Source organism: Miniopterus schreibersii (assembly GCF_964146895.1).
Source record: "Miniopterus schreibersii genome assembly, chromosome: 7".
NCBI lineage: Eukaryota > Metazoa > Chordata > Mammalia > Chiroptera > Miniopteridae > Miniopterus > Miniopterus schreibersii.
Genome location: NC_138108.1, coordinates 80,056,525 through 80,084,427, shown reverse-complemented (window position 1 = coordinate 80,084,427; position 27,903 = coordinate 80,056,525). Strand labels below are relative to the sequence as shown.

Genomic DNA, 27,903 nt, shown 5'->3' with positions numbered 1-27,903 from the left:
AACATAAGGAGCAAGGAAGGAAATAGGACTGGAACATTTTTAAAGCCTTGAAAATACTATGTACTTGTCCTGTAAGTTTTATGTCTATTCCTATATTTTTACAATAAGAACATAAATGGTGGCACAAAAAAGCTGTAGCTCTGCCCTTGGAACTTGAAAAGGTGAGATCTAAATAAAACTATTTGCTGTCTGAATACTATCATTATCTCTAATGAGAATGGGCTTCACAAGGACACTTCAGATTGTACCTCAGGCAATAAATTAGCTGCCAGGACTAGATTCAGACTATTTTCTTTAAATATGAAAACACTGATTTAACTGCTCTGTCCAGCTACATTTTATATCTGCTCATATTAATTTAAAAGTCTACTCTAAAGAGTCTTAATATGCCCATCGATGTCCTTTTCATCGATGGCACAGGTCTTTGTGTGCCCGTGACATCAGACCTTCCCAGGGAGCGCCAGCATTCACCGTTGCCCATGGAGACAAACCTTGCCCCTGACAAAGCTGCTTCTACCTTCCTTCATGCCCCGCTTGTCTTCCCAGCAGGGAATTTGATGGTTGCCCTATGGTGGCCTCCAATAGCAATTTAGAACTTGTAGAAGACATATTGCCTTTTTAAATGAGTGGAGATGATTGTTTAATTTTTTCCCTTTGTCCCTATTATTGTTGTAATATATGTACATACATATATATACACACACACATATACATAAACCAAACATAGGTATATATGCTAATAATTTTCTAATATTGAGCCGCTCCTGCATTTGTGGATTAAGCTTCCAGTTGGCTACTATGTCTTTTTAAAATACACTATTGGGTTCTGCTTGCTGATATTTTATGTAAGTTTTTAATTACATTCATAAGTGAATCTGAAATTTTCTTTTTTGGTGTGGTCTTTGTTAGACTTAGGGATCACTTTTATACTTACTATTGGGAAATGGCACCATAATGCTAGGCCTCGGTCCTTGAGTTCAACTGAGAAAAGAATTCAGAGTTAAAAAATCCAATACAAGTGAAAATTTATTTAGAAAGTCACAGGGGTAGAAAAAGTGAGCCAGGGAAGAAGTGAGCCAGCTGGGCTGTGTGGGCTCAGGAAACAAGTTACAGAGGCAAAGGAAGGGCCCTTGGAGCTTAGGAGAAAGGCAAAGACAAAGGGCCTAGAGGAAAGAGAGGGGGAAAGGTGCTGGCATGCTTGAAAGAGAGAGAGAGAGAGACGGAACATGTACTAGGTTCTTCATCTTCAGGAGTTTTATCTCTTTTCTAAAGGCAGGACTTTATAGAGGAGGATCTCAATAGAATATTTATCAGCTTTTTAGGTGTGTCCTTTCAGGGTTGTGGTCTCTACTAATTGTTCTGTGTGAGGGTAGAGAAATCATTGCATCTGGCCTTGAGGTGAGCCATGGCATTGTTCCCTCTGATTTTACTGATTCTCTAGGCCTGGATCTGAAACACTACTGAGGCCTAGATGTTATCCCTAGTTTGACCAAAACTCTGTCTCTGTGGTCAACAGACCTGAGGCTCTGCTTCCAAGATTATTTGATGTGTATCAGACCTCATTGTCTCCAGGCCTTAATGCTTAGTGGTGTGGTTGTGCAGGCGCTTGTATGGGAGTCATATGATGCTATTCTCCAGCCCTCGTTCCTCCTCTAAGAGGGTCTACCACATGACTAGAGACCTTCCAGGAGAGGAAATGTCAGGGGGTCTGAACCACATGACCAGGGACATGCTAGAGGAGGAAAGGTCACCATGGGGCAAGGTCCCTCCTTACAATTATCCGTTGCTAGGCACCCGGGGCTTTGTGCCTGGGTGACCTTCAGTGTCACACCTCTTGCTCCTATTGTGCTCACGTCTGCCTAAGTGCCTACTAAATCACTTACCTTGTGTAACAATTTGAAATAGTTATTTTTCCCTGTGCTTTGGAGAAGTATAAGTGGCATTGTAATAATCTACACTTTAAAAGATAACATATGACTCTATTGTCTTGTTCTGGGAGAGATCTTTAAATAACTTTTTTGTTTCTTTTATAAGAATAGATCTTTTAATCGTTTTCTATTTGTATTGGGATTAATTTTGGTAATTTTAAGACTGTGAATTACCTGAGATCTAGAACCTGTCTTTTTTGTTTAGTGCTCTGAGAGCCTGGGCTAGAATTACTGAAAAGTTGGTAGGTTGTCCATAAATGTGCATGTGCCTCCTGCCATGCATTATGTTTGGCCCTCCAGGTGGGGCAACGCATTAAACAAGTAGCAGGTTTGTACTTGAAGCACTGGTGGATTGAACATACGTGTTTACCTTCACTTCCTCACAAAGCTTCACATAAACAATAGTAAATGATATAAATTTTCTTAAATTGCCTAGTCTACAGCTAATCAGAGAAACACTCTGAGTCTTAACCACCACCAGACTTTCAGCTTTAGTGATGGGGTGATCATAGAGATCTAAACATGTACCTGGCCAAGAGTTAGGGAAGCTGGGGGGAGAGATGGCCATCTGGAGCAGCAGCCGGCATGGCTCGGCCAACCCGCATTCACAACTGCAGTCTGAAGTTAGTGACAACAAGTGTAACTACAATGGCACCTCACGCCTTGCCCTGACTTTACAAGAGTAAAATGAATGTGCTCTGTCACTTCCATCTTCCCCACTCCATGTAACATACCCCTCTCATTTACAGACCCAACGTCACCAGGAGAAAGTATCTAAAGACACTAACATGGGGGTTTCCCAAGAAATGGTCCAGCCAGGCTACACTGCAGTGAAGTCCTTGGAGGGCACCACACATATCTGCTTAGAGCAATGAGTATTTTAGAGACTAATGTTAAATAGGAGAGGACCTCCAAAGACTACCTGACACTGCAGAGGAGGTAACATGAAAGATACACGCACACAGTTGGGGGAACTATGTTTAAAGAGACGAAAGTGTCAAAGAAACTGTGTCATAATTAATATTTTCACAGATATTGGGGATATATTGCATCAATGAATCAAAAATTGCATGGTATTAAAAAAATATTCATAGGGAAAAGTAAACACTCTATGGAATTTAAAAATGTTACAAGTAAAATAGCCCAAAACTGAAAATCACTCAAATGAAGTAAGAACGAAAAGCCACCATTTCTGCACAGATGGGAGCTGAAGCCTGTAGGTTCTTCAGAATGAGCCTTGGGATTCATGGTCTAAAAATCACCAGGCTCCTTATCACTAAAAAATGTCAAGTAAAGAAACCTGACAAAAAAGAAGAGGCGGCATTGCATGAAACAATGCAATAACCACATCATCGTAATAGTTCGAATTTATCACACACTTCCTCTGTGCCAGGCACTGGGCTAGGGCTGCGGTGGATTATCTCTCGGATCCTCAGGAAGTGGCATGAGGCAGGTGTGTTTATACCTATATCCACACGAGAGAATCAGTGCTTTGAGGGTTCATTAGCTGCCTGTTGCTGCGCAATGAACCCCAGCAAACGTAACATCTGGAAGCAGCAGACGTGACCACTCTGTGGTTTCTCTGGTCCTCGAGCAACTTAAATGGAGTGGTTCTGTCTGGGCCTCTCCTAGGGCTGCAGTTAGTGTCAGCGAGGGCTGTGGCCACTACAGTGTTTGACTGTGGTGCTCTGCCCCAGAGCCCGCTCCCATGACATGTTTCAGGAGCCTCCACAATCACTCCTGTGGGCCTGCCCTCAGGCTGCCTCTGGCCATGGCAATGGGCTTCCCGAGTGACTGATCCAGGATTACCCAAGGTGGGGGCCACTGTCTTTCTATAATCCTCTTGGTAATGACATTAATAAATTTTGCCATATTCTGTTAGAAGCATGTCTGTAAGTCCAGCCCACACCCTAGGGATGGGCATGAATTCATGAGCAAGATGTGAACACCCCAGGAGGTGAGGATCAGATGAGTTAGCTTCATGGAGGTTGCCTACCATGACTTGGCTTATCCAAGCTCTCATAGGTGTAAGTGGTAGCCTTGTGATGCAAAACCACTCAATTTGACTCCTGGGCTCATGTTCTTAACCACTATGTGACCTCCCCAAAATGCTGCTTGGGTGGACAGCAGCACCCTTGCACGTGGTTATTATATTGAGAGTGTAAGAGTGGCTGGGAAGAGCCACCACACCTAGAGGTAACTTCCATGTGTGTGATACGCTATCAAATGCGTTATTGGTTTGGCAAAGAGAACAAGCTATGTATCATGGTTAGTATGTAGGGTGCACTATAAGCCTCTCATTTACATCCACCTTCAGAAAATGCACATGGCTGTGAGAGCAGCCCATGAGTACAAGGATCACCTTGAATTCACTCTGATTTATACAAATGCAAACCCTCTCAAGGCGTAGAACTTTATCGGTAATGAATTATTTGAGGCACCCCTCATACTTGATCATGACAAACTGCAGCTTCATTTTCCTGGGATGGGGCATTTGTCACAGGGACACGTGGCGAAGGTGAGGAGTTGGTGCTCTGTCTTTAAAGCTGTTGGAGCCACTGAAGTCTTTTAAGCGTGGGAAGATGACACACTTGGATATATCCCTGCTGCTCTGAGTTAGATCATTTTGTCCGTAGCATCAGGCAACATCCTGCATTCTCATGCGAGAGACGGCAGGCGCCTCCTTCACATCTTACAGGGATTCATTTGTGGAACTGTGATGAGCTCTCTGTATTTCCCATATCTGCAGATTGGTCCAGGTTCCCTATCTCAGGACACCTGTGTCTTCCTCTCTTTGAACGTAGAGAGACCTGTGTGGCTGCAGGCAGGCTGTGAGCCTCATAAGGCACAGACTGGCCACTTCCTTTATGTTCTGTAGTCTGGTGGCAGAAGCATTGTTGACATATTTTAAGGACTCAGTAAATGCTCCTTAAGTCAAAATAAACTTGATTGGCCACCTACTTATATTAGTTACCATGCTGAGCTCTGGATTGATATAAATAAGATAGTGTCATTTTACTTTATTAGTAAAAAGTCATGACTGTATAAGTTCACTCAGTTTTTCATTCACTCATCAGACCCCTGCTGTGAAGGCGGCACCTGCAGCACATGGCTGCCATTCTCACAGGTCTGTCGCTGCTGGGGGGGCAGAGCAGTGCAGGCGAGCCTCGCTCGGCACCTTATGCAGGCATCCAGGAGGGACACACACATCGGCGCAGAGAAGGGCCGCAGCAGAGGGAAGGGGAGGCCTTTTGAAGGATGTGACCTCTGAGCTGGTGAGAAGAACGACTTTGGTGAATGGAGGATGTGACTCTATCAAGTACTGGGATGCTGGTTTGCTAGGACTTGGGGAGAAAGTCAAGGTTATAGAGGAAGGGAAGGAAATCAACATTGACAGTCAGTAGAAGCAGAAGTCACTGATGCATCCAAGGAATGTGAACAACCATGCAGTTTCCTCCTGCTGCTTTGTGTCTTCCCAGCCCTCTACGAGCGATCCTGCGAGGCATACAGGCACCGCGGGGACACCGCTGGCTTCTTCTACATCGACCCAGATGGCAGCGGGCCGCTGGGACCTCTCCAGGTGTACTGCAATGTCACAGGTGAGGGGCTGAGGGTGCGGACTCCCACTCACGCTCTCTCTAGTTATGGGATGGTACACAACCGAGGGGAATCCCGGGACGGGGGCACTCCTGCAAATAAAAGGCCAAGTTCTGGGGGGAATGGTATTTTAGTAAATAATAAAATTAGCAGCTGGGTTGTTTTCATGAGAGAAGAAAACTTGTAACAGCCTTCACGTTCCACAAAAACCAAGAATTTATTACCAAGCGTTTTCTGGAGAACTTGTTAAAGATATTTTTTTTCTCTTAGAACTCAAAAACCAGAAAGCAAATGAAAACAACCAAACAGAAAACAAAACTCAAACTGAATAGGAAAGCTTGACCCAGGTAATGGGAAAGCTTGATTCATGCCGGGCCTGAGGACTGTGAATCCCACATTCTCTCTGAGCTTCTGTATGTCAGTGATGTGGGAGTAGTAGTTTCTACCCCCTAGAGGTGTGAGAATTAGACACACTTGTGGGTAGTACAGCCACTAGTCAGACCAGTTATCCAGTAGATACCTAACAAAAAGGGAAAGTGAGCTTTTTTGTTTTTTTCCGACAATTTTAGTTATCTTGCCAGTTCATTCTAAAGTGCAGAAGGACCTCATCAGAGCCAGTTGTCACATGGCTTTAGACACAGCATATGAACACTGATTTATTTTGAGAAATAATTCCACAAAAACAAAATGTGATGTAACAGTTTTCTAAACATACAGCATTGTGAGAGCGCTCTCTCCACTGCAAGTGTCGATAAGGGGCGCATCTACGTTTGTGGGCCCAGCACTGACTCTTGGAGAGGCCGTCAGAATCCTGTATTGAAGCAGGAAAGGAGAGGACTGTTTGGGCTCATTGAGGCTTCTCTGCAACAAGGCAACCCCTCTATGGAGCTCTTTCTGCAACCAGACACTGTCCTGGGCACTGAGGCTATGCAGAAAATTGAGACTAAGCCACTGTCCTTCACGAGGCAGTAAAATTGGAGATAATAGCATGCAATATCACAGGAAGAAAGGCAAGCAAACCTTTGCAAAAATGGTGATTAAGGACACTTAGCAATTTGCGCATCTGAAAACAAAGGGCCACTGTTTTTTTCCTGCAGAAAATGCTAGTTACATAGAATTGAATGCCATTTCCTTGCATTTCCATAATCCTTTATCTGCAAAATGCATAATGCTCGCTGCTTCTCCACAGCTTTATAACACAAAATAAGAATTGTGCTGCTGTGTCTTTCATGGTTGTGGTAACTACAGTGTTCAACAACCTGGTCAAGTACTAGGTACGGTTCTCTGTGGACCTTGGTTATTTCAAAATGTAATTAACATATAGATCTCTGGGGGTTCTTGCTAGGAATATAGACTTCCCAGCCCCAGAAATTCTAAATCAGTAAATGCTCCATTACTGAGCTCTCCAAGTGACCCTGGTGCAAACTGCCCCTGGTCCACACCACCAAAACCAAGGAGTGGACTGACCGCAGCATAAGGCAAAGGAGATCGATGCCTGCAGGGGAGAGATCGAGCCCAGCAGCTTCGAGAATGTTTACAAACATCATTAATTAAATCCTCAGCACAGAAATAGGAGGGAGATAGTTTCATCGCTATCTTACACAGAAGGAAGGAGAATATGAGGCTGTCATGAGGTAATAAATCTGGAGCTAACAGTCAAGACTCAGGAGTCAGGCAAATGCTTCTGGCTCAGTAATAACTGTATCACTAAACATTAATTAGATGCTATGTATTGCTTATGTTCTGCTTTAAACAGTGCTTTTATTTTTGTCATAAAAGAAATCAATATTAATTATAAATATTTAAGAAAAAGTATGAAGAAAATGCTAAAATCACCTATAAACCACAATGAAAATTGCCATTGTTATTTTGTTAGAATTTTCTTGTGACTTTTTTCTATAAATGCATATATGTTTTTTCTGTAAATGTATGTTTTTTAAAACATATATATTGAAAGTATGAATTTAATAAGCTAGCATAGACTTGTTCTTATATCAATGAAATATATTTTGAAATTAAAATATGTACATTAAATATAGTGTAAATTTTTGAACTCTAAAATAATGTAAGTTCAGTGACTCAGAGGGTATGGTTGATCCATCGGTCTCATTTAGGTGGAGTCTCTGCCTGTCTTTGGGAGGACTTCTCTCAGGGTTTATGCTGGTATTGTGCCCAGGGATGGCTCAAGATGAATGTCTGCTTGCATTTAAATGTACCTGCCTCACTGATGTGACCCCAGAGGAGTCAAGACCTCTGCTTTCTGTCCCAGATGGGCAAGACTTCATCATGTGTGGTTGGATATTTCTTTAAATATGGGTTTTGGTCACATGCTATTGGAAAATACACAGGTTTTTGGCTTGGTTTTTTGTTTTGTTTTTTTCCTAAAACAAATCTCTGTGTAGCTGAATTATGTAATTCTCATGGTTAACTCATTGTATTTAGTATGTAAATATAATGATAATTGAAAGGTTAAAGTTGGTAGTGCACTGGCAGGCTAAAAAGCTGCCTCCAATGGTGATAAGAATTGAATTTATTTAAGGAAAAGGGGTGGGGGATGGGGTGTCCAAAAGGAAGGCTACAGGGCACCAGGGCACTGAGTCAAAGGGTACTGGGCACATGATGGCAGCAAAAATATATTCAGGACAGTGAGACAAGGAAGGGCACAGACGAAGAAATGTGAGAGCCCAGCTGGGCTGCTCTGGGCACTGAGACGTCAGCAAGAAGGGGCCTTGGAGACAGGGTCAGGGGGTAAGCCCGGGACGAGCTGCTGCTGCCCAGTGCTCCCTGGGTTGCAAGTCTCGTGGGGCCCCTCGGAGGGGGAAGGAGATGGCACTGGCGTGCTCCCCTGGGGGAGAGGGCAGGATGGATCCTCTGTCCTGAGTGTATTTACCTCTTTCTTGCTGGTGGAAATCCTAGGGGAGGTCTCAGGGGAAGGTCTCAATAGAATATTCATCCGCTTTCCAGGTGTGCTCTTTCAGGGTCATGGTCTCCACTGATTGTTCAGCACCAGGGCCGGGGGTCATTAGTCAGTGTAGCTGGTCCTGAGGCGGCCACTGAGCCACTTGTCTGATTTTGCTGCTTTTCTGGGCCTGGAGCTGAAATACAACTGAGGCCTAGATGCTGTCTTTAGGGAGGAAACACTCAGGGGTCTAAACCACATGACCAGTGATATGCTGGGGGAGGAAGGTTACCCTGGGGACAAAGTTCTTTTTCCCCCAGTTTTGCCCCTTGCTAGGCACCTGGGGCCTCCTGCCCTGGTGAGTCTCTGTGCCTGGCCCATGGTCCTTGCTCTGCTCATGTCTGTTTAATAATAATCAGGTCCGTATTTTTCTATTTGTAAAATGTTAAATGTTCTTGAATACGAGTAACATGATACTAGCAAAAGTGTGGCGGGAAGTGTTCAGGGAAGAGAGGGAGGGACAGAGAACGGAACTGGGGTGGAACAGGAAAAAGAGGACTTGGTCTGTGTTAAATTCCCATTGGAGAAAACCCAAAGCTGCTGCTCTCTGCCTTGTCTGTAGCAGTACTGAGTAGCAACAGGGGGTGTGACCAGCCCTGGCTGGCCGGGGCCTGGGCTCTCTTCCTGCACCTGAGCCAGCAGCTGGGTGCTCCTGGCCCCTTCGCAGGTTTCTAAATAAGGACCTGGGCCAGGCGGTCGCACAGGCATCTTCACTCAGAATTCCCTGAGAGATTGTGAGGCTCAACAGTGAAGGGAACTGTCTCCTGAGAGGCCTGCAGGTGTTTGCAAATACAGGTCCTGTGGGTGAAGACGGATGGTTTTAGTTGTGGAAAACAGTTAATTTGAATCCCAAAAGCATCTCTTTAAAATGCACCCCTAGGGAACATTAGCTCTCTGTTTCTGCCCTCATGGTGGCACCTCGCCCTCCTGGAGGTTTCAATCTGTGCTTCTGCTACCAGAGAGGAGATCCCTCAAACTCAAGCAGCAACTGTCTCCCTGATGTAAGCCAACAAAACCTGTGCAAGGGAAGGGAGGCCAGTTTGGGGAATAGCCTGAGGGCTGACCAGGGTCCAGGGTTGTTGATGAAGTGGACTGAATCTAGGTCACTACACATTTTGTGTGCACTCAGACTGCGTCACCTAGCCTTTGGAATCAGTGGGTGGGAGACAGGGCAGGCCCTGAGTTTGGAGGGAGGGCAGACTGAAGTGGGTGGGGAAGATAAAGAATAATTTTCTGCAGGAGTACATATACCTTTGGCCTACTCGCCACATCTAACTGATTTATAATTCATGTCAGCTCAAAAAAATGTGCAGGTTCCAGGCACTGTGCAAACTGCTAATCTTGCTAATACCAAATTGTGTCTGCTTTAGTTTCTCTAGGCTTCTACAATAAAACTCCACAAATTGAGTGGCTTAAAACCAAAAACAAACAAACAAAAAACAGAAGTACATTGTTTCACAGCTCAGGAGACTGGAGGTCTAAAACCAAGGAGCCCCCAGGGCCCTCTCCCTCTGGAACCCGGAGGGGAATCCTCCTTGCTCTTCTGGCTCCTGGCATTTGGCCTAATCCCTGGGCATCCTTAGACTTGCAGAGGTTGTCACCCTGCCTCCATGGGACATAATCACAGGTGACCATCTCCTCTCATGTGACTGTGTGTCTCTTCTCTTCCTATAAGGACATTGGTGATACTGGGTTAGGGCTCACCTTCATGCAGTCTGGTTTCATCTTCATTTGCTTGCATTTGCAAATAACCTATTTTTGATTAAGGTCACATTCACAGGTACTGAGGGTTAGGACTTTACATATATTTGGGGGAAATAGTTCTAATCATAACACTATCATTTCAGGAACAGTCTGTATCATAGGTGTCAACATGAGAAACTTCCATACTGGTAGAAATTGTTGTGAGTTTATTAGAGCCAAATTGATGACAATTGCCAGGTAGTGAAATCTCAATGGATTGAGAGAATGCTCCAGAGAATGGAAGTTTTGTACCTTATTTTATACATTACAATCAAAAGAGGAGATGTAAGTGGGTTACATGAAATCCATTGGTGATAGATAAGGGAGCTGGGAGAAAGCAAAGCGGGGAAACCTCTGGGATTGGACAGAAAGTAAAACTATAGACACACTTCTTTTACTTAGATGGGGGCAATAGAGTTAACAGTCAACAACTAGCTCCGTAACAGCGAAGGAATCGTGGTCTCTGCAGAGTGGTGCCTGTGCTCTGAGGGGTCCAGGAAAAGGAAAATTACTCAGACATTCTAAAGATATGTTATTGTAGTTGTGAAAAGACAATAGATGGGCTCAATTAAGGTAAAACTGACCTTTGTCAAGGAAGATTCTAGCCTAGGACCCACCACAAACTGCTTTTAGTTAATAAGTTTTCATTTCAGACCATCCTTTGTGGTTACTTTAGGTCTCTGAGTTTGCAAGGCCGACATGTAGGCCTCCTCTGAGCTTGTCAGGTCTAGTATATGGCCCCTTTTTGTCCACAGAGTAATCATGGAAACAGCACAACAACAATTAAAATATAAGGACGATGCCAGGGCATGTGTAGTGTGTGTTGGGAGCATGTGGGAGGCCCTAACCCAGGCTCTTGTGCAGTGGGAGGGCCAGTGGGCAGGAGGGCGATGTCTCTGAGACCTGGACAGGGAGGCAGATGCCAAGAAGAGGCACAAAGACATTTCCAGGAAGAGCAAACACATGTCAAAAACAAAGTTACAGGGTTGGTTGGACCTGCATAGTGTGGGAGACACCACACTCACGAAGATGTGTCATTAGTTTAGAACACCGAAAAACGCAGGAGCTGGATGAACAGAGGGAACAGAAGGAGCAAACTGACCTGAGTAGGTGCGAGCAGAAGCCGTTGAAGGTCCACAATCTGAACTGGTTTCCCAGCAAGGAAATCTGCTGTCCCAATTCCAGGAAAAAGAAGGAATGGTTTTATTATAAAGAATTATTTTTAATTGAATTAATTGAGGTGACATTGGTTAATAAAATCATACAGCTTTCAGGCGTACAACCCTATAACACACCATGTGTACATTGTATGGTGTTCAGCACCCTGTCAAGTCTCCACAGTCACCACTGACCCCCATACCCTCTCCTACCTCCCCCAGCTCCTTTCCCTCTAGGAATCACCACACTGTTGTCTGTGTCCATGAATCTTTCTTTTATTTTCTTTGCCTAGTCCAAGAATCCGTAAGCATGCAGGGCTATTTACTTGTCCTGAATGAAGGATGAACAAGTTTCTGAGCACCAGCCACAAGGCACTGTCCTCACACCATACACAGCCTTTAGCACTGCTCCCCTATCTTGAGGACAGTGGCTATTCAAGTGGCTTGCTCATATGAGGATGTTTACAAAGGTAAGGGCATACAGGAAGAAATCGTGGAAAAGGGGTCATACTATAGAGCTAGTAAGAGAAGGGCTGTCCCCATCTCCAGACTCACAGACATGAGAGGAGATTGTTGCCAGAGTAGGAAGGATGGAGCTATGCCCTCCTGTGTGAAAACCACCAGCAAGACCTCAGTCCCTCCTGGTTCTCTCCAGTCTCCTTCCCGTGTCTCCATTGAGCAAATGCTGCTAGAACTCAGGAGGTATCGGCATTTATTGATGCAATGCTTTTGGTCAGTCTTCTGTAGCTCAGAGAAAGCTGCAGAAAGGTAGAAAGTGCGTCTGGTGAGGCAAACGGAAAATATCCATGTAAGCCTGTTTAATGAACTGTCCAAAGAAGTCTGGAGAAAAGAGATTAGAATTCGTCAAGAATCAAAGATGGTGGTGAGGCTAAACTCAGAAGCCTTGCAAATATATAAAGCATGGACTTAATCAATAGACTTCACCCTGAAGTGGAAAAGACCCCCTTTGCGGGTTAAATGGGAATGAGGTTAGGAGGAATTTCAGAAACACATGCTGACTTAGAGAACTGACTGACTCTCAAAGTCAATGCCACTCGATTGATGAATAACTGAAGGACAAGTAGACAACTAGGAGAAACTGACACACTAAAATGACATGTCTTGTTAAAAGGGACATCTGGGTCCTGTGCTATTTCCTGGGGCTAAAAGTATCCTGGCCTGGATGTGGACAACTTCCACCAATGATGTAGAGTTTGTGGTCATTCTGAGCGACCAACCTAATAGGGCAAATAGGAAGGGTGGTATTTAACCAACAAGAAATCCAATGAGGACTTCAAATTCTGCTGCTGGGTGAAAATGCATGTAAGGCGGGCCTGCAGGACAGGTTAGGTGCACTCGGGAAGTGAGGGGATTCTGGGCACTGGGATCAGTGCAAAGAAAAAGGTCAGAGTGAAGGAAGAACAGAGCCCAGCATGTAACAGTGACATGAGTGAAGGCCTGAGGTACTGCTCAGTTGTTTACTGCTTTCCTTGGTGCAATAGTTAACTTTATGTTTCAACTTGGCTGAGCCACGTAGCTCAGGTATTTGGTCAAACATTATCATTAATGTCCCTGTGAAGGTGTTTTCAAGATGTAATTAACATTTTTATTAGTGGACTTTGAGTCAAGCAGATTGCCCTTCAACATGTGAGTGGGCCATGCACAATTATTTAAAGGCCTTAACAGTACAGACTGACTTCTCCTGAGCAAGCAGACATTCCCCCAGCAGATGTCCTTCAAACTCAAACTGCAACTCTCTTCTGGGTCTCCAGGCTGTTGGCCTACCCTGGACAACCCTGCCTAATAACCTCAGGGTCCTGGCAGTCTGGGTGCTTCTACTCTCTGCTCTCCTCCCATGTTCTGTAAATTTCCACCATGGCACTGACCAACTGTATTGTAACCACCGATGTTTACTTGCATGTCCCCACTTGGCTCTGAGCTCCTTGGTGGAAAGTGAGAGACAGGATGTGAAGAATCTCTGGATCTACTTCACATTTACTCATGAGTCTCAGTGTAAACAAAACTCTGAGAAATCACTGTCAAATTAAAGATTGATTTCTACATTTCTTCTTACCCCTTCCTATAACTTGTCTTAGACTAAGGCCCTGTTCCATTTAACCAATACTTTGGTACTGTGGATTCTATCTCGATGTCTAATCTTACCTGGGCTTGATCATTCCTACACTCTCTGCAACCTTTTCTGCAAATTCAAGAGTAAAAGTGTTCAACTGCTCCTCATTATACCCAAGCCCTTTCATTGGTACCCATCCTTCCCCAAAGGCCTTCTTTTCTGCAAATATAGTAATGACCAGCGGGAGTAGCACAAACTTTGTAATCACATTGGAGTTTAAATTTCAGTGCCTGCACATCCCAGCTGTGTGGCGTTGGACAAGTGATTTAGCATTTCCGGGCCTTGGTTTCCTATGAAATGGAGATGATAGAAATGGTTTCCTTTCAAGATGACTGTGAGGGTTAGAATAAAGCCAAAGTTCCTAGACCGCCAAAGTAGGTGGTTATAAAATAGGGAAACTCAGTATTTACTGTGCTCTCTCTCACGCTCACTGCTGTCCTGGTGTGGATGGTATCTTTACAGACACCATAGCGGTAGAAGAGAGGGGTCTCCTCCTCCCAGCAATAAGGCAATTACTCCTTCAGGAGTCCTGAGATTTCTGAGGCTCTAGCAGCCTGGAGGGAGCATTTCTGCAGGGAAGCTTCCAGTATCAATAAAGAAGAAATAGAGGAATAAGGCACCCTGACAAGATTTTCCTTAGAACCTGACATTTAAACTTATTCTACTCAGTTTACATTTTACCATTTTTAATGTTAACAAGACGTCTTGTCAAAGTGTTAACAAATGTTTCCCAGCCACACACTGTCTTTCCTCTGTAGAGTACAGATGTATACTGATATGCAAAATTGTTCATCTAAAACCAGTAACAAAAACACATTTATTTCTTATCTTGATGAATGCAATGCCAATTTCATGCCTCCATACCTGTACGGAAATCATGAGGCATTGCGAGGAGTTTGCTAGGAATGTTTAGTCAAATCTCTAAAGTAAAACTTGTTTCCATTCTCAAGCAGCTCATAATCAAAACACCTTACAAGCCTCCATATCTTATCACTGTCGCTGTTATGACGCTGTTTGTCACTGCGTTGGCAGCAGGCTCTGTTTTCACTAAAACTCATCAAAGAATGCATAATGGAGTAGGTAGAGAAGCCACAACTGAAATCTCTCTAATATGCCTGCACATAATAGTGCAGTATGATTGCAGGTAATAGATTATCACCCAGTCTATTGACAGAAATAAATAAATATGTCCATTCAATTAGTTCTAACAGCTGTCAGCTTTGGTTCCCAAAGTTAGACCTGTCAGTGAGTTTACAGGTATGAATGGGCTGCACAGGATCTGGCCGTGTAGAGGAAACAAGAGTTACCCAGGGAAGAGAATGGAGATACCTGTTGGCACATGTATGTCTCACTCAGCTTCTTAATATGTTGTTTTATTTTGGTAGCTGTATTTTACACCAAAGAAACCTATAATTCACTAGTTGGTGTTATGTCAACCTGTAATGAAGTCCTGTTCTTGTACCTTCTATTGGCATCTTCCTGATGATTTCTACCATAAACACTTCACGTCCAACACACACACACACACACACACACACACGCACACACACAGCAAGAAGGAAGTGTTAACTTCCATTGCACTGACGAAGTCTCCTACAGGAATAAACTGGACTCATATCCTCGAGTTTGTTTTTATCATAAGTTGGACAGCCATCATTGCAGAAGACTCTTGACAGAAAGTTGTCACTTGGTTACAGACTGCAAAAATTGTGCTGAATATCTACTGGGCACTGGCCTATTTCAACTTTTATCACTGTGAAACAGTTGTAATAATTTTTGTTTTATAAATGTGCTGATGAGGCTAATAAGTTATAAAAAAAAGATTCCTTACAGCCATCAGATCTAAAGCTTTTGCCCCATTTGGTGTGCAGTGCTTCTCATAAAAGGACCCTCAAGTGTGGGAGGCAACCCTTCTCCTATCAATACAAGTCAATATACATTGGTCTTCTGCTAGGCCAGGCTCTGATGAGGCATTAGAGATACAGAAATGATTACGATGTAGTCCCCCAACTCCACAGAGACTATAATCTCATGTCCTTGTGGCAAAAACACCCAAGTCCTCAGCCTTCCCACTCTGACTCATAATTCATGCAATAGCAAGGATGATGTTTTAAAAACAGATATCTTGGCTCCCGACCCTCCTTTCTTCTATCTGTGCATTTATGGATTACAATTTTTGAAGGGCACGGTTGTGCAGATATGCGAGCTCAAAGTCAAATGCGTTAAAAAGCAGTCTTAGAACAATGCCTGTACTTATTGCACCCTCCAAATAACTATAATTAGAACTTATTATAATTATTGTCTGTGAGACCAGGAGCAAGGCCCTTGATTGTTGCATCTCAGTTACTCTGTCTGTAAATGGAGGGTGATGATAACAGCTTTTTATTTTCTCTTTGTAGTCAACTATATGAGTTAACATTTCAACAGTGCTGGAGAGGGGCTGACACCGAGCAGGTGGTATGGAAACCCTAAGTCTTTCTCTCCTTTTCTTCTTTCCCCTCCCTTGGAAACACAAAGGCTGTCTTAATGGGCCACAGGCTCAGCTCTCCTGGGAAGGAGCCCACAGGCCGCATCCCTGGGACTCACCCATGGGTGACTCCTGCTGTGGCTCACTAGCAATTTACTCAGCTGGAATAACACGTGTCCTGTCACTGGCATTTCAGAGGGACACATTGTTTTCAGTGAACGAAGTGTTGTCCAGAGGACTTTTTTTTTTTTTCTTTTAAATAAATAAGAAGATAACAGCTGAGAGGAAGGAAGTTCTTTTTAAGTGTATTTCTCCTTGTTCAATGCCTCATGTTGTTGGCCAAGGCATGGCGACCACCTAGGGGTTCCAGAAGGCTGGCCTCTGAGGCAAAGCTGGGATCTGCCTGTGTGAAAGTCCCGAGCTTTAAAGTGGTCTCTCTGGGCTAACGGGCGGCATAATCTCCCGCTAAATTGGACCATTAAATAAAACGACTAGGTCATAAAGATGTAGCATTAGCCTGAAATTAAAGCACCATCACCTTTGAGTTGCCAAGAATTTTACCAGGCACTCAGAGAGATTCTGTTCACACATTCGTTCAGGGCAGCCAGTTGACTCCAAACACAGGGATGGGAAGAGAGGGCTCAGGACCAAGAAGGGAGGTGGGTGCAGTGTGATCCCCACCCATTTACTTGCTTTTTCATGCACTCAGCCCCCTTACTAACTCACTCCCTGATACCTTGCATTCCTTTATTAGTCTCCCACTCATTTACTTCCACATTTATTTTTTATGTGTTGAGTTACTTATATATTATTCATTCATTGAGTCAGTCACTCAGTTATTCAGCTGCTCATTTGGAAATTGTAATTCAAATAAACTTTTGAGCAAGGTCTGGGCGAGGCACCAAGGTTACCAAATGAATGTCTGTCCTTGTCCTAAAGGATCTCTCAGTTTAGAAAGCGAACAGACATTGTAAACAGATATTTCATACAAAATGTGGAAAATAAAATAGAAGCCAAAAGATGCTACAGAAATAGTACAAAGGAGGCCATGGTTGAATCATGGGGAGAACAGAGACTGGGAACAGTGGTCCAGGAAGCTGTCCTGGAAGGGCTGCCCTCTGAGCTGCATTTTCTAGTATAAACAGCTAATAATTAATTAAGCATCTACTAGTATGAGGCCCCATGCCAGGTACTTTATTCTCATGCCATTCAGTTTCCCAGCAATCCTGTGTGGAAGATACCATACTTTTCATCTACATAGGGGTCACTGGAATCTTGAGGCTGACTCGTACAAGGTCTCATGAATGGACATATGTTGCCCAGAAAGTGGAGCTAAGTCTGTGATTCCCATTCCTGGAGTCCTAGGCCTGGGAAAATAGAGGCTCTGAAGCAAAGAAACACCCATGTGTCTAAACAAAGTAGACCCTTCCCCTGGCCTGTGCACCCCCATCTGTTAGTCAGTACCCCCGAGGAAGGCCCTGGAGGGAGTGAGCCTGAAGGAATGAGTCCCCACTACACCCACCTCATCACATGATCATCAGCTTCCTCACCTGTCAGCTGGGGGTAATCTTGCCCACCTTGCAAGGCTTTTCTGAATATCAGATGAGGATTATAAAGCCCAAAGATTCTTAAATTTTATTTCTTCAAAGGATGACCTCAGATGAATATTTAACATTCCATTTTCTAGGCTGTTCCCAGCAATGTTTCCTCAGTAGGTTGAAGACAGTGTTAAGAAATAGCATTTTTCACAAACATCTGAAGACATCAGACTTTGGGAAATATCCATATAAGTTGATTAGCACGTTGCTTAACACTGAAGTCCCCTTCCTTCATCATATCCCCACTGCTCAGTGACTGTAGAGTTGCTCCTCTTAACACCTGCACATAGGGCTTATGCTGATGCCTTCCTAATGGGTATTGGGCAGCACGTATTTATTGCAGATAAGGGCGAACCTTTCCTTCTGTGCTGTGGGAGCAGGGCACAGTCCAGTCAACACAGTCCAGTGTTCACAGCTCAGGGCTCTAGGAGCTACTGTGAACCACCATGGACCTCGACTCCCAAGGACCTCATATGTAGCATCCAGCCTTAAAGGACTTTCATCCAGGCCATTCTGTGGAATTCATACAGCTATCCTGGAGGTACTCGACAGCCATGGAACCCGAGGAGAGTTAGCTTCTAAAAGACTCAGTCACTCATCTGTGCAATAGAGACAATCAGTTACTCTTAATTCAGTGGTTTGGTGTGCTGATGAAATATAATTGAATGAGCCACGCACCTAATCCACTCAGTGCAATTGCTGGCATTCTCTAAGAGCTTCTGAAACGGAAGTTGTCATCACCACCTTCCTAAGAGGACCTAGATGCTGAAGGAATTCGGAGGAGAGCGTGATCAATAAGCCTTCCTGGGAGACACAGGGCTCGATAACTAGCTGGGACCTTGATAAGTAGGTGTTGCAGGTCTGGGCAGAGAGAAGAACAGAGGAAACCCAATCCTGGTGAACTCAGTGGGGTCGCAGATGTGGAGAAGCAGTGAGCAGGTGCCCAGGGCCTTCCCCTTGCTGGAGGGCTCCTGGCTTGCTCCTGTATCTGATGCAGAGCTACTGTTGGCTGAACGCTGCTTGTTCAGAAGAGTGAAATAACAAGTGGAAGTCAAAGGTGTCTCCAAAAAGCTTGCTTGCTGCTCCTCCTTTTGCTGTGAGTCCAGAATGCCAGGGAGACATGATGAATGAGAGTCTGTCTAGATGTCCCAACGAATAAAAGAGCCAAGGTGGGCAAGTAACTTACGATGCCATGTTCTGTGAAGTAAGGGGAGCAGGAAAGCCTGTCACCTCAGAGCCTTTTTCTATCGCTCCTGTGCTCATGCGGACGCACCTCACAAGTGCACTTATTGGCCTTGCAGTCTGTGTACCCAAGGGTTTGAATATGTGATGTTTATGTCTATTTGTAAGGAGATGGTGGTTAGAGATGCTGGCTGGTTAGCCAGGTTCCACAGGGTTTTCCAGTGCGAGCCGTGAGTAATCTGGGCAGCACTCCCGCATCATGTCTGCTTTGGCTCTTCTGGAATATCATCCATGCAGCTCCTGCTTTAGACCAAGCTCTCATTCTTTATTCTGCTAAGCTTATTTTCCTCTCATAGTTATTTTTTTTAAGTTAAATTTATTGGGGTGACATTGGTTAATATGAACATATAGTTCCAGGTGTAGGTTTCTATGTTACAAGATCTGTATATTGCCCTGTGTGCCAACAACCCAAAGTCTTATCTTCTCCCGTCACCATATATTAGGACCCCCTTCACACACATCCCCCCACCCCCTTCCCTCTGGCAACCACCACACTCCTTTCTGTGTCTATGAGCTTCAGTTTTATATCCCACATATGAGTGAAGTCATATGGTTCTTAGCTTTTTTTGTCTGCCTTATTTCACTTAGCATAATACTCTCAAGATCCATCCATGTTGTTGCAAATGGCAGTGTTGCATCCTTTCTTATGGCTGAGTAGTATCCACTGTGTACATGTCCCACGTCATCTTTGCCCAGTCCTCTATTGAAGGACACTTCAGTTGTTTCCATGTATTGGCCACCGTGAATAATGCTCCAGTGAACACAGGGGTGCATATATCTTTGTGAATACATGTTTCTGCATTTTTTGAGTATATACTCAGGAGAGGGATGGCTGGGCCATATGGTCGCTCTATTCTTAATATTTTGAGGAATTACCAGACTGCTTTCCATAGTGGTTGTACCAGTCTACATTCCCACTAGCAGTGAGTGAGGGTTCCCTTTTCTCCACAACCTCTCAACACTTGTTGTTGCTCGTCTTGTTGATAATAGTCATTCCAACAGGTGTGAGGTGGTATCTTATTTTAGTTTTGATTTTCATTTCCCTAATGGCTAGTGAGGTTGCCAAAAGAATAAAATACCTAGGAACAAACTTAGCAAAGTACATGAAAGACCTATATACTGAAAATTACAAAGCATTATTAAAAGAGATTTAAAAAGACATAGCAAAATGGAAAATATCCCCTGTTCATGGATTGGAAGAATCAACATAGATAAAATGGCCATAATGCAAAAGCAATATACAGATTTAATGCAATCCCTATAAAAATCTCAATGTCATTTTATTAAAGAAATAGAACAAGAAATCATTAGATTTGTATAGAACCACAAAAGACCCCAGATAGCCAAAGCAGTACTGGGTAAAGAGAACAAAGCTGGAGGTATCACCCTACCTGACTTCAAATTACACTACAGAGCTACGGTAATCAAACCAGCATGAGACTGGCACAGAAATAGGTCAGTGGGACAGAATAGAGAGCCCAGATATAAAACCACATGTATATGGGCAGGTACTTTTCAACAAAGGAGCCAGAAACACACACTGGAGTAAAGAAAATTTCTTCAATAAATTGTGCTGGGAAAACTGGAAAGCGACATGCAAAAGAATGAAACTGGATTACAGTTTGTCCCCATGTACAAAAATGAACTCAAGATGGATCAAAGACCTAAATATAAGTCCCAAAACAATAAGTTACGGCGAGGAAAACATTGATACTACACTTATGGACCTTGGTCATAGAGGACATTTTATGAACTTGACCCTAAAGGCCAGGGAAATGAAAGCAAAAATAAATGAATGGGGCTATATCAAAAAGCTCCCATGCAGCAAAGGAAACTGACAACAAAACCAATAGGCAGCCAGCCAGATGGGAGATGATATTTTCAAACAGTAGCTCCGACAAAGGTTCAATTTCCAAAATATATAAATGACTCATTAAACTCAACAACAAACAAAACAAACAACTCAATCAAAAAAGTGGGCAGAGGACCTGAACAAACACATCTCCTTAGAAGACATATGAACAGACAATAGACACATGAAAAAATATTCATCCTGTCACAGTTCTTATGAATTTCTCTTTAATTTCCTTAATCAACAAGCGTCCAACAAATCCAGCAAAGTCTGCAAGATCTTGGGCTTGGTTTGCCTCCCAATGCTGACACTTCGTAGTCTTGTCAAGTGTGATGTAGGCGACTTATTTATTTTTTTAAATGTATCTTTATTGATTTCAGAGAGAAGAAAGGAGAGGGAGAGAGAGATAGAAATGTCAATGATGAGAGAATCATTGACCCGCTGCCTAGCCCACAACCTGGGCATGTGCCCTGACCGGGAATCGAACCCCGATTGCCTGGATCCTGGGTCGATGCTCAACCGCTGAGCCATGCCCTGACAGACTAGGTGACTTATTTGATCTCCCTGTTCCTCAGTTTTCTCCACTGTAATTAATAATAAAACTTTTTAACGTTGTTGGGTTCATATTAAATAATTGATGTAACCCCTAACAAAAAGTGTTTAGCATTATGTACACAACACATGGTAGCTATTATTTATTGTTTTTGTCACTCTGTCCCTAGAAATCCTGACTCTGGTTTCTGGAGATGCAGTAATTAAAATAAAAGCAATCGCTTTCATGAGAGCACAATGCCTGAAATAGTCCACGAATATCAATTTGTTACTAATCAATACTACCCTTGAACATGAATGTGCATCATGGTGTCAGCGGTTGAATTGGATAATAACTTTTGCTGTTTGATAATTGTTTGGCCACTTAGTCCTTAGCTGTGTGGGTTTGCGTGTCTGTGTGTGTCTGTGTGTGTCTGTGTGTGTCTGTGTGTCTGTGTGTGTGTTTCTGTATATATGTCTGTTAGTCTGTGCGTCTGCTTGTTAATGTGTGTGTCTCTGTGTGTGTGTGTTAGTGTATGTGTCTGTGTTTGTGAGTGTGTGTGGGTGTGTCTGTATGTCTGTCTATGTGTGTGTCTGTGTATGTGTGTTTCTGTGTGTGTGTCTGTGTGTTTCTGTGTTTCTATTTCTGTGTGTTTCTGTGTGTATCTGTGTGTGTGTGTGTGTGCGCGTGCGTCTGTGTGTGTGTATAGGAGCTCAGACACATGGACTTGCTGGAACACAGTGGAAAAGTTTGAGCACTTTTGCCTGTGAAGCACTGCGCAAAGCACTATCGTGTTTTCACCAAAGTTTCTGAAGTGTCCAAACCTACAGACAAGTTGAAAAAATACTAAAATAAGCCTCCATCCAAGTTTCACCTGAATTCTGTTAACCTTTTGCCACGTTCGCCCACTTGTGCTGCCTCTCTCTCATTCTCTCTCCTTCCTCCCTCCCTCTTCCTCATGAATTACCTTTTTCTTCCAGAACAATTCAAAAATAAGTTGTAGTCACAGTGATATTTAAAGCTAAAAACTTTAGCTTGTAGCTCTTAGAACAAAAGTATTTTTCTACATACCCACAATACCGAAACCAGACATAAAAATGAACGTTCATTAAATCAGCCCCAATAGAATCCCTCCTGCCTCCACCGTGCGCCTTATGGCAGAGTCTGGTTTTACAGTTTTATTTAGGATGAAGCACCTTCCATGCCACGGGTTTGATGGTCACGTCCTTCTAGGCCCTTTTACCTAGAAGGCCCTTCCCCTAACTCATATCATTCTGTTTGCTTTTCGTGACATTAATTTTTTGAAGAGCAGTGCAAGGCAGCTCTTAAGCAAAATGTTCCATGTTTTGGCTTTTTAAAGTTATTCGTGTTAGAATACTTTGGACAGATGACCTGACGGGCCATGTGTGGTCTGCTCAGTGTGTCCCATCGGGAGGGACACGGTCCCTCTGCGCACGGGGTGCTCAGCTCCCTCCCTGGCTAAGGCAGGTCTGCTATATCTCTGCATCCTGAGGGTAACATAATCAGTAAGGTGTCCGTGCCGCTCTGTGGGAATGTCCTGTTCCCCAACATTTCCTCTAAACCTGTTAGGGATCCGGACCCATCTCATGTATTGCACCGGGATTTGCCAGGTGTTGTTTTCTAATTCCGTACCTTTTCTACACGTGTAGCTGTCATTCTGCACCCTTCTCTACCGAAGAGCTTTTATACCTCTCGCCCACCTCCACCTGCCTTTGTGTCACCATAAACTCATAAATTATCCCACTTTGAAACGTTGTTACTATTATTATATTTTTATGTTAAAACTGTCCTGCTGTAACTAGCCATGTTCCCTTCAATTCTGCTCCGTTGCCTTGTCTGCCTCCACTAGTCTTGGAGCACCTCCTCGCTTTGCTTTCTAGCACAAGGTGTTCCAACCTGCCTAGACCCAGACTCAGCTATTTTCCAAAGGAATCTAGTTCACTTTTGTAGCAAATTGCTTTTGGAAGCTAAGATCTAGGTGTTAGGTTTGCTTATTGTTTCTAGAGCAATAAACCCGGACTCCACGTGAAGCAAATTTAGTGACACCGAGAACATGCATGTGCTCCCCAGAGCAGATGTGTCCGCTGAAAGGAACATAGATCATTCCACTCACCTCTCCTCTTCAAGTTTTCTTTTCTATAGCCTCCAGAACCAGAGCATAAAGTCACTAAGCGGAGGAAGTGGACGCTGACATTCACAGAAGGCGCGCCTCCTCTGTGAGCTGATGACGGGAGAGGGGAGTAGGCCTCGGCTCCCTCTCCTTGGGACTGAGGCCAGGCCCCTGCAGCCAGTGCACTGCCTTAGCGAGGCCCCTGAGCTCCATCTCAGCTGCTTAGGTCTTCTAAACAAAGAGAAGGCGCTGCTGTAGTGAGCCGGTGGCCCGGGCGCTGGGTTATACTGTCTTGGAGTTGATCTCATTTATTCACACGATAAATTGGGAGGTAGAAATTTTGTCTCATGTGCATTCTGAGGAAATGTAGGTTCAGAGAGAGCATGACCAGCATGACTCAGATGTGGAGACTGAATCAGGTCCATGTAAGTGCCCCGCTTTTTCTTGAGAAGCACCCAGTAGTCCTGCCACAAAGACACCCCTAAACACCTCATAAAACTTCTAACATCACCAAAGCCCTGTCCACCGCCTCACAGCCCTCTTCCCATCAGGCAATTTTTATTCTGAGGCCCCTTTCTCCCTTCTGCTCAGAGGCTGGGGCCCTGACCTGGGCCAAGCTCCCTCTCGCCCCTCAGCTGCAGTCAGGCTTTCTCAGAATCAGGTGTGGATGCCCTAGGAGGTCAGTGTCACTCAGCCTGTAGCCCTCACCCTGCCACATTCTCAGTCCCTAATCTAGTGTTCTGCACACACTAGGTGTTTAATAAATTTTCCTTGAAAAAACCAGCAAACAGTAAACAAACAAGTAGGACACAGCGTGCATGGGGCCCATTCAAAAACACACCCTCCAAGACCATGACCCTGATTTCCCAGGTCTCTTAGATCTTGGTACCTGCTTTAAAGCAAGCAAAGAGAAAAATAATGTCCCAAATGGTACATAAAAAATAAAGGCGGGAGTGCAGCAGGGGGGTAAATCACAGTCAAGTCTGCTGCATGGAGGCTGTAAAGCGTGGCCCACGCAGGCGGGCGGAGGAGCTGGCTCCTGGCCTGGCGCTAGGGGGTCGGCTCCAGCTAATGCACAGAGCAGGTGGGCACACCAGGGCCCCAGGGCCCTGATGCTGGCACTCAAAGCCCAGAAGCCAGGAAGCAGCATGTCTGCAGTGGGTGCAGCAGGGCGGGCGTCGATTCTCCAGGGCGGCTGGGCTGGTGCACAGGGGAGGGAACACAGTTCCGGGGGGACGTCTGATGCTTTCTAAAGGAGCTCAACTTTGTTTCATACTCACTGTCTCTCTTCCCTTTAAAAGTTGAGAGGGAGGTGGCATTGAGCCCTCTGCACAGGTCCCATAACTGTCTGATACTGAGACGGTCCCTTCTGATCCTTCCTGGATCAGACTGCTTGCAGCGGTTCAGCTCTGATTCTGGGTCAGTCTGTGCCCTGAGCCAGGGACTGCTCAGCTCACCCCCATGTGTTTTGTTAATTTCTCACATTTCCGAACCTGGATTATATCCAGACTACAGGTGAGGAGACTGAGGCGCGGGCGGGTGTCTGACACGCTCAGGAACCTAGTCAGGGCAGAGGCGCCGTGGCCCGCAGAGGGCCCCGAGCCCAGCCGTGCTCTGCTCCGCAGCGTCCGCCTCCTTGCCCACAGAGGGCCCTTCCACGCGACACCTACCCAGCCGTCACTGCTCGTGATTTAAACAGGGAGATAAGACAGAAACATATGAAAAATTAAATAACTTCAGTGCAAAACAACAAGAGATGTCAGTAGGCTGCAGATGTGTAGATGGTAAATGAGTGGTAGGACAGTGTTTTGAGGATTATTTAAGCTGTCCTTACCCTTGGCATAGAAAATTCACTTTGTCAACACAGATAACTTACCAGAAGTGACCCCAGGGACCTTAATATAGACTTGCTTTATTACAGTGGGCGGATAAGTGAATTCGCACATTTTTCAAAGGACTCTAAGCAGCTCCCCACAGTGATTTAAGTTCAATTAAGCTGGGTATTGACAATCTGTAGAGTCCCTTCTAAGTATTGTGATAGAAAAATAGCCCTTTTTTTTTCTGGCTCTGCAAAGAGACAAATATGTGTGTAGAATGAGGTCTTATTAATCAGAGGTGTTTTTTTCCTCTCTTTCCTTCTTCACTTTTGTTTATTATTTTTTTCTGAAGAATGTTCTCCATGGTAACAGATGAAACATGCAGCATCTATAATTATTATTATTAATAATAATGATTATCACAATAATAATAGCAATCAGATAGAATGGCAGGGAGAAAAACATGAAGAAATTAAATTGGCTCTGTATGTAAGCAGCTGTAGCTCCTGAAATGAGAACAAACAGAATCAGGCTGGTCACCTGGAGACCAGGAAGGGGGGTCACACAGGGCTCTTTGGGTGATGACTTGGAAAGATTTCATAACATTATAAATGTTGCAGAAAATTCCAGCATGACTGCTCTGCTGGGACTTGGTACATACTCTCTTCTCCTCTCTTGTTGATGTTGTTGGGTGCATGTGCGTATTGATCTTGTAACTTGACGTTTCTCTTCTTAAATTTGGACCATCACATAACAGATGAAAGAAGAGCTGCTTTGGAAATGCTGGAAGAAGAAAACCAGCAGAATACAAATGATAGAGATTGAATAACCTCGTCACTTGACAAAGATTTCTTGACGGCCTCCCAGGCGCCCAGCGCTGACCTAGGCTCGCTGGGCAGAAGATAGAGACTCCTGTCAATCGGTTGTCCATTTTCAAGTAAAAAGAGGGCACAGTGTCCACCAGACAGGCTTCTCTAACAGCCCCCTCCCTGCCCCCAGCAGATCTCTAGGCAGCCTCATCACTCAGAAGCTCAAGAGTATTTATAACGGTGTGAGATGTTTGTCATTCTTGTGTAAACAACTGTTTCCCCAAATCGACGGCAAGCTCCTGGAGGAGCAGGCAGTACATATGTCCTGTGTATGCACACTCGTGGCCAGCACAGCACTAACTGAGCACGCATTTGAACACAAGAATGAATGATACCTTTTACATCTTGGGAGACCTAATAGCTTTATGGAAAAAGAATTGAAAGCTAAATTCACAGAGCAATTAGAAAATGCTTCACTAATCTACATAACAAGGTGTCCTTATGTGTTTGAAATGGTGCTTTGGAACTCTATCTCATGTGCTATTTGAGAGCCAATGGCCTGTAGTTCCTTTATGTGCACAGGGCATGGTGGGTGGTGTGGCTCAAGGTCATGAGGTCATTCACATTTATGCCAGTTAATGATCATCATGGCTAAAGGGTGCTTTTAAAAACAAATATTTTATTTATTTGAAAAAACACATTTATTGGGATATTATGACATATGACACTGTTTAAGTTTAAGGTGTGCGATGTGTTGATTTCGTACATCTACATATGGCGGAGTGTTAGCTCACAGCTCCGTCACATGACATGCGTATCCACCTTTTTTGTGGTGAGAACAAGATCTAGCTTCTTAGCAACCTTGACATTTATCAGACAAAGTGTTGACTGCAAGCACTAAGCTGTGCATTGGATCTCCAGAGTGTATCTATCTACAAGCCTGTAGCCTTAAACAACATCTTTCCATTTCCCCAAAACTATAGTTATTAAAACAGCATGGCCCTGGCATAAAATAGACTCAGAGACCATGGGACAGAATAGAGAGCCCAGAAATAAGCCCTTGTATTTCAGTCACTCCTATTTAACAGGATGTGAAGGACCCCAATGGAGAAAAGATTGTTTCTTCAATAAATGGTGATCGGAAGAGTGGGTGCCACACGCAGAAGAATGAAATTAGAGCCCTGTCAGCACCACTAACAAAAAGTAATCCAAAATGAAGTAGAGACTTAAACATGAGACCAGCTGCCAGGAAACTCCTAAGAAAAAACATTGGGAGAAGCCCCTTGCCATCAGTGTTCCTGAAGACTTTCTGGATAGGACATCGAAAACACAAGCAACCAAAGCAAGTCAACAAGCGGGGACACATCAAACAAAAATGCTTCTGCACAGCAAAGAAACAATCAACATAATTAAAAGATACCCTATGAAATGGGAGAAAATAGTTGCAAACCACATATTGGAGAAAAAAGCAAATATTTTAAAAATATAATAACTATTACTTTCAACTAACTGAGGTGCTTGCTGAATTGAACAGATTCCTGCCAGTTCAAAGTTTCCAAATGTGTTCTCCTGAGCAGAAAATGTGTCCTGGCTCCCTCGGCGCCTGTGTTCCCCGGGCAGGCGGGGAGCTGGGGCTGTCCTCACCGTGGGCTTGAGCAGAATGAACACTGGGGAATAAATGAGAACAAAAGGCAGGATCAGTGCTTTTTGCAGGTTTCTGGTTCATGAAAATTAAACAACATACTCTGCTGATAAATTTCAGGAAATGTACGGGACACAAATAAATATAGAGAGACACGAGGCAATTTCAGAGTGAAAAGATAATTGAACAGCATGGTAATAATTTATCACCTACGGCAGCAGCCCCAGTACAGGGACGGCGCTCCATCCTGCCTTTTAAGCCCACTTGCCGGATGAGATCCCCGCCCCGGCTCTCTAAG

General features: G+C 44.1%; 1 protein-coding gene across 3 annotated transcripts in view; it reads left to right on the top strand.

Annotated features, from left to right (window-relative positions):
• Nucleotides 1-27,903, top strand: part of CNTNAP5 (contactin associated protein family member 5) — a gene marked incomplete at its 5' end in the record, with an annotated part of 726,412 nt that overhangs the window by 463,880 nt on the left and 234,629 nt on the right. For all 3 annotated transcript variants that reach the window (XM_081142435.1, XM_081142434.1, XM_081142436.1), the window contains one exon: nucleotides 5,408-5,527. In XM_081142435.1, the coding sequence (XP_080998561.1) occupies nucleotides 5,408-5,527 (120 nt within the window). The remainder of the gene's footprint in view (nucleotides 1-5,407; nucleotides 5,528-27,903) is intronic.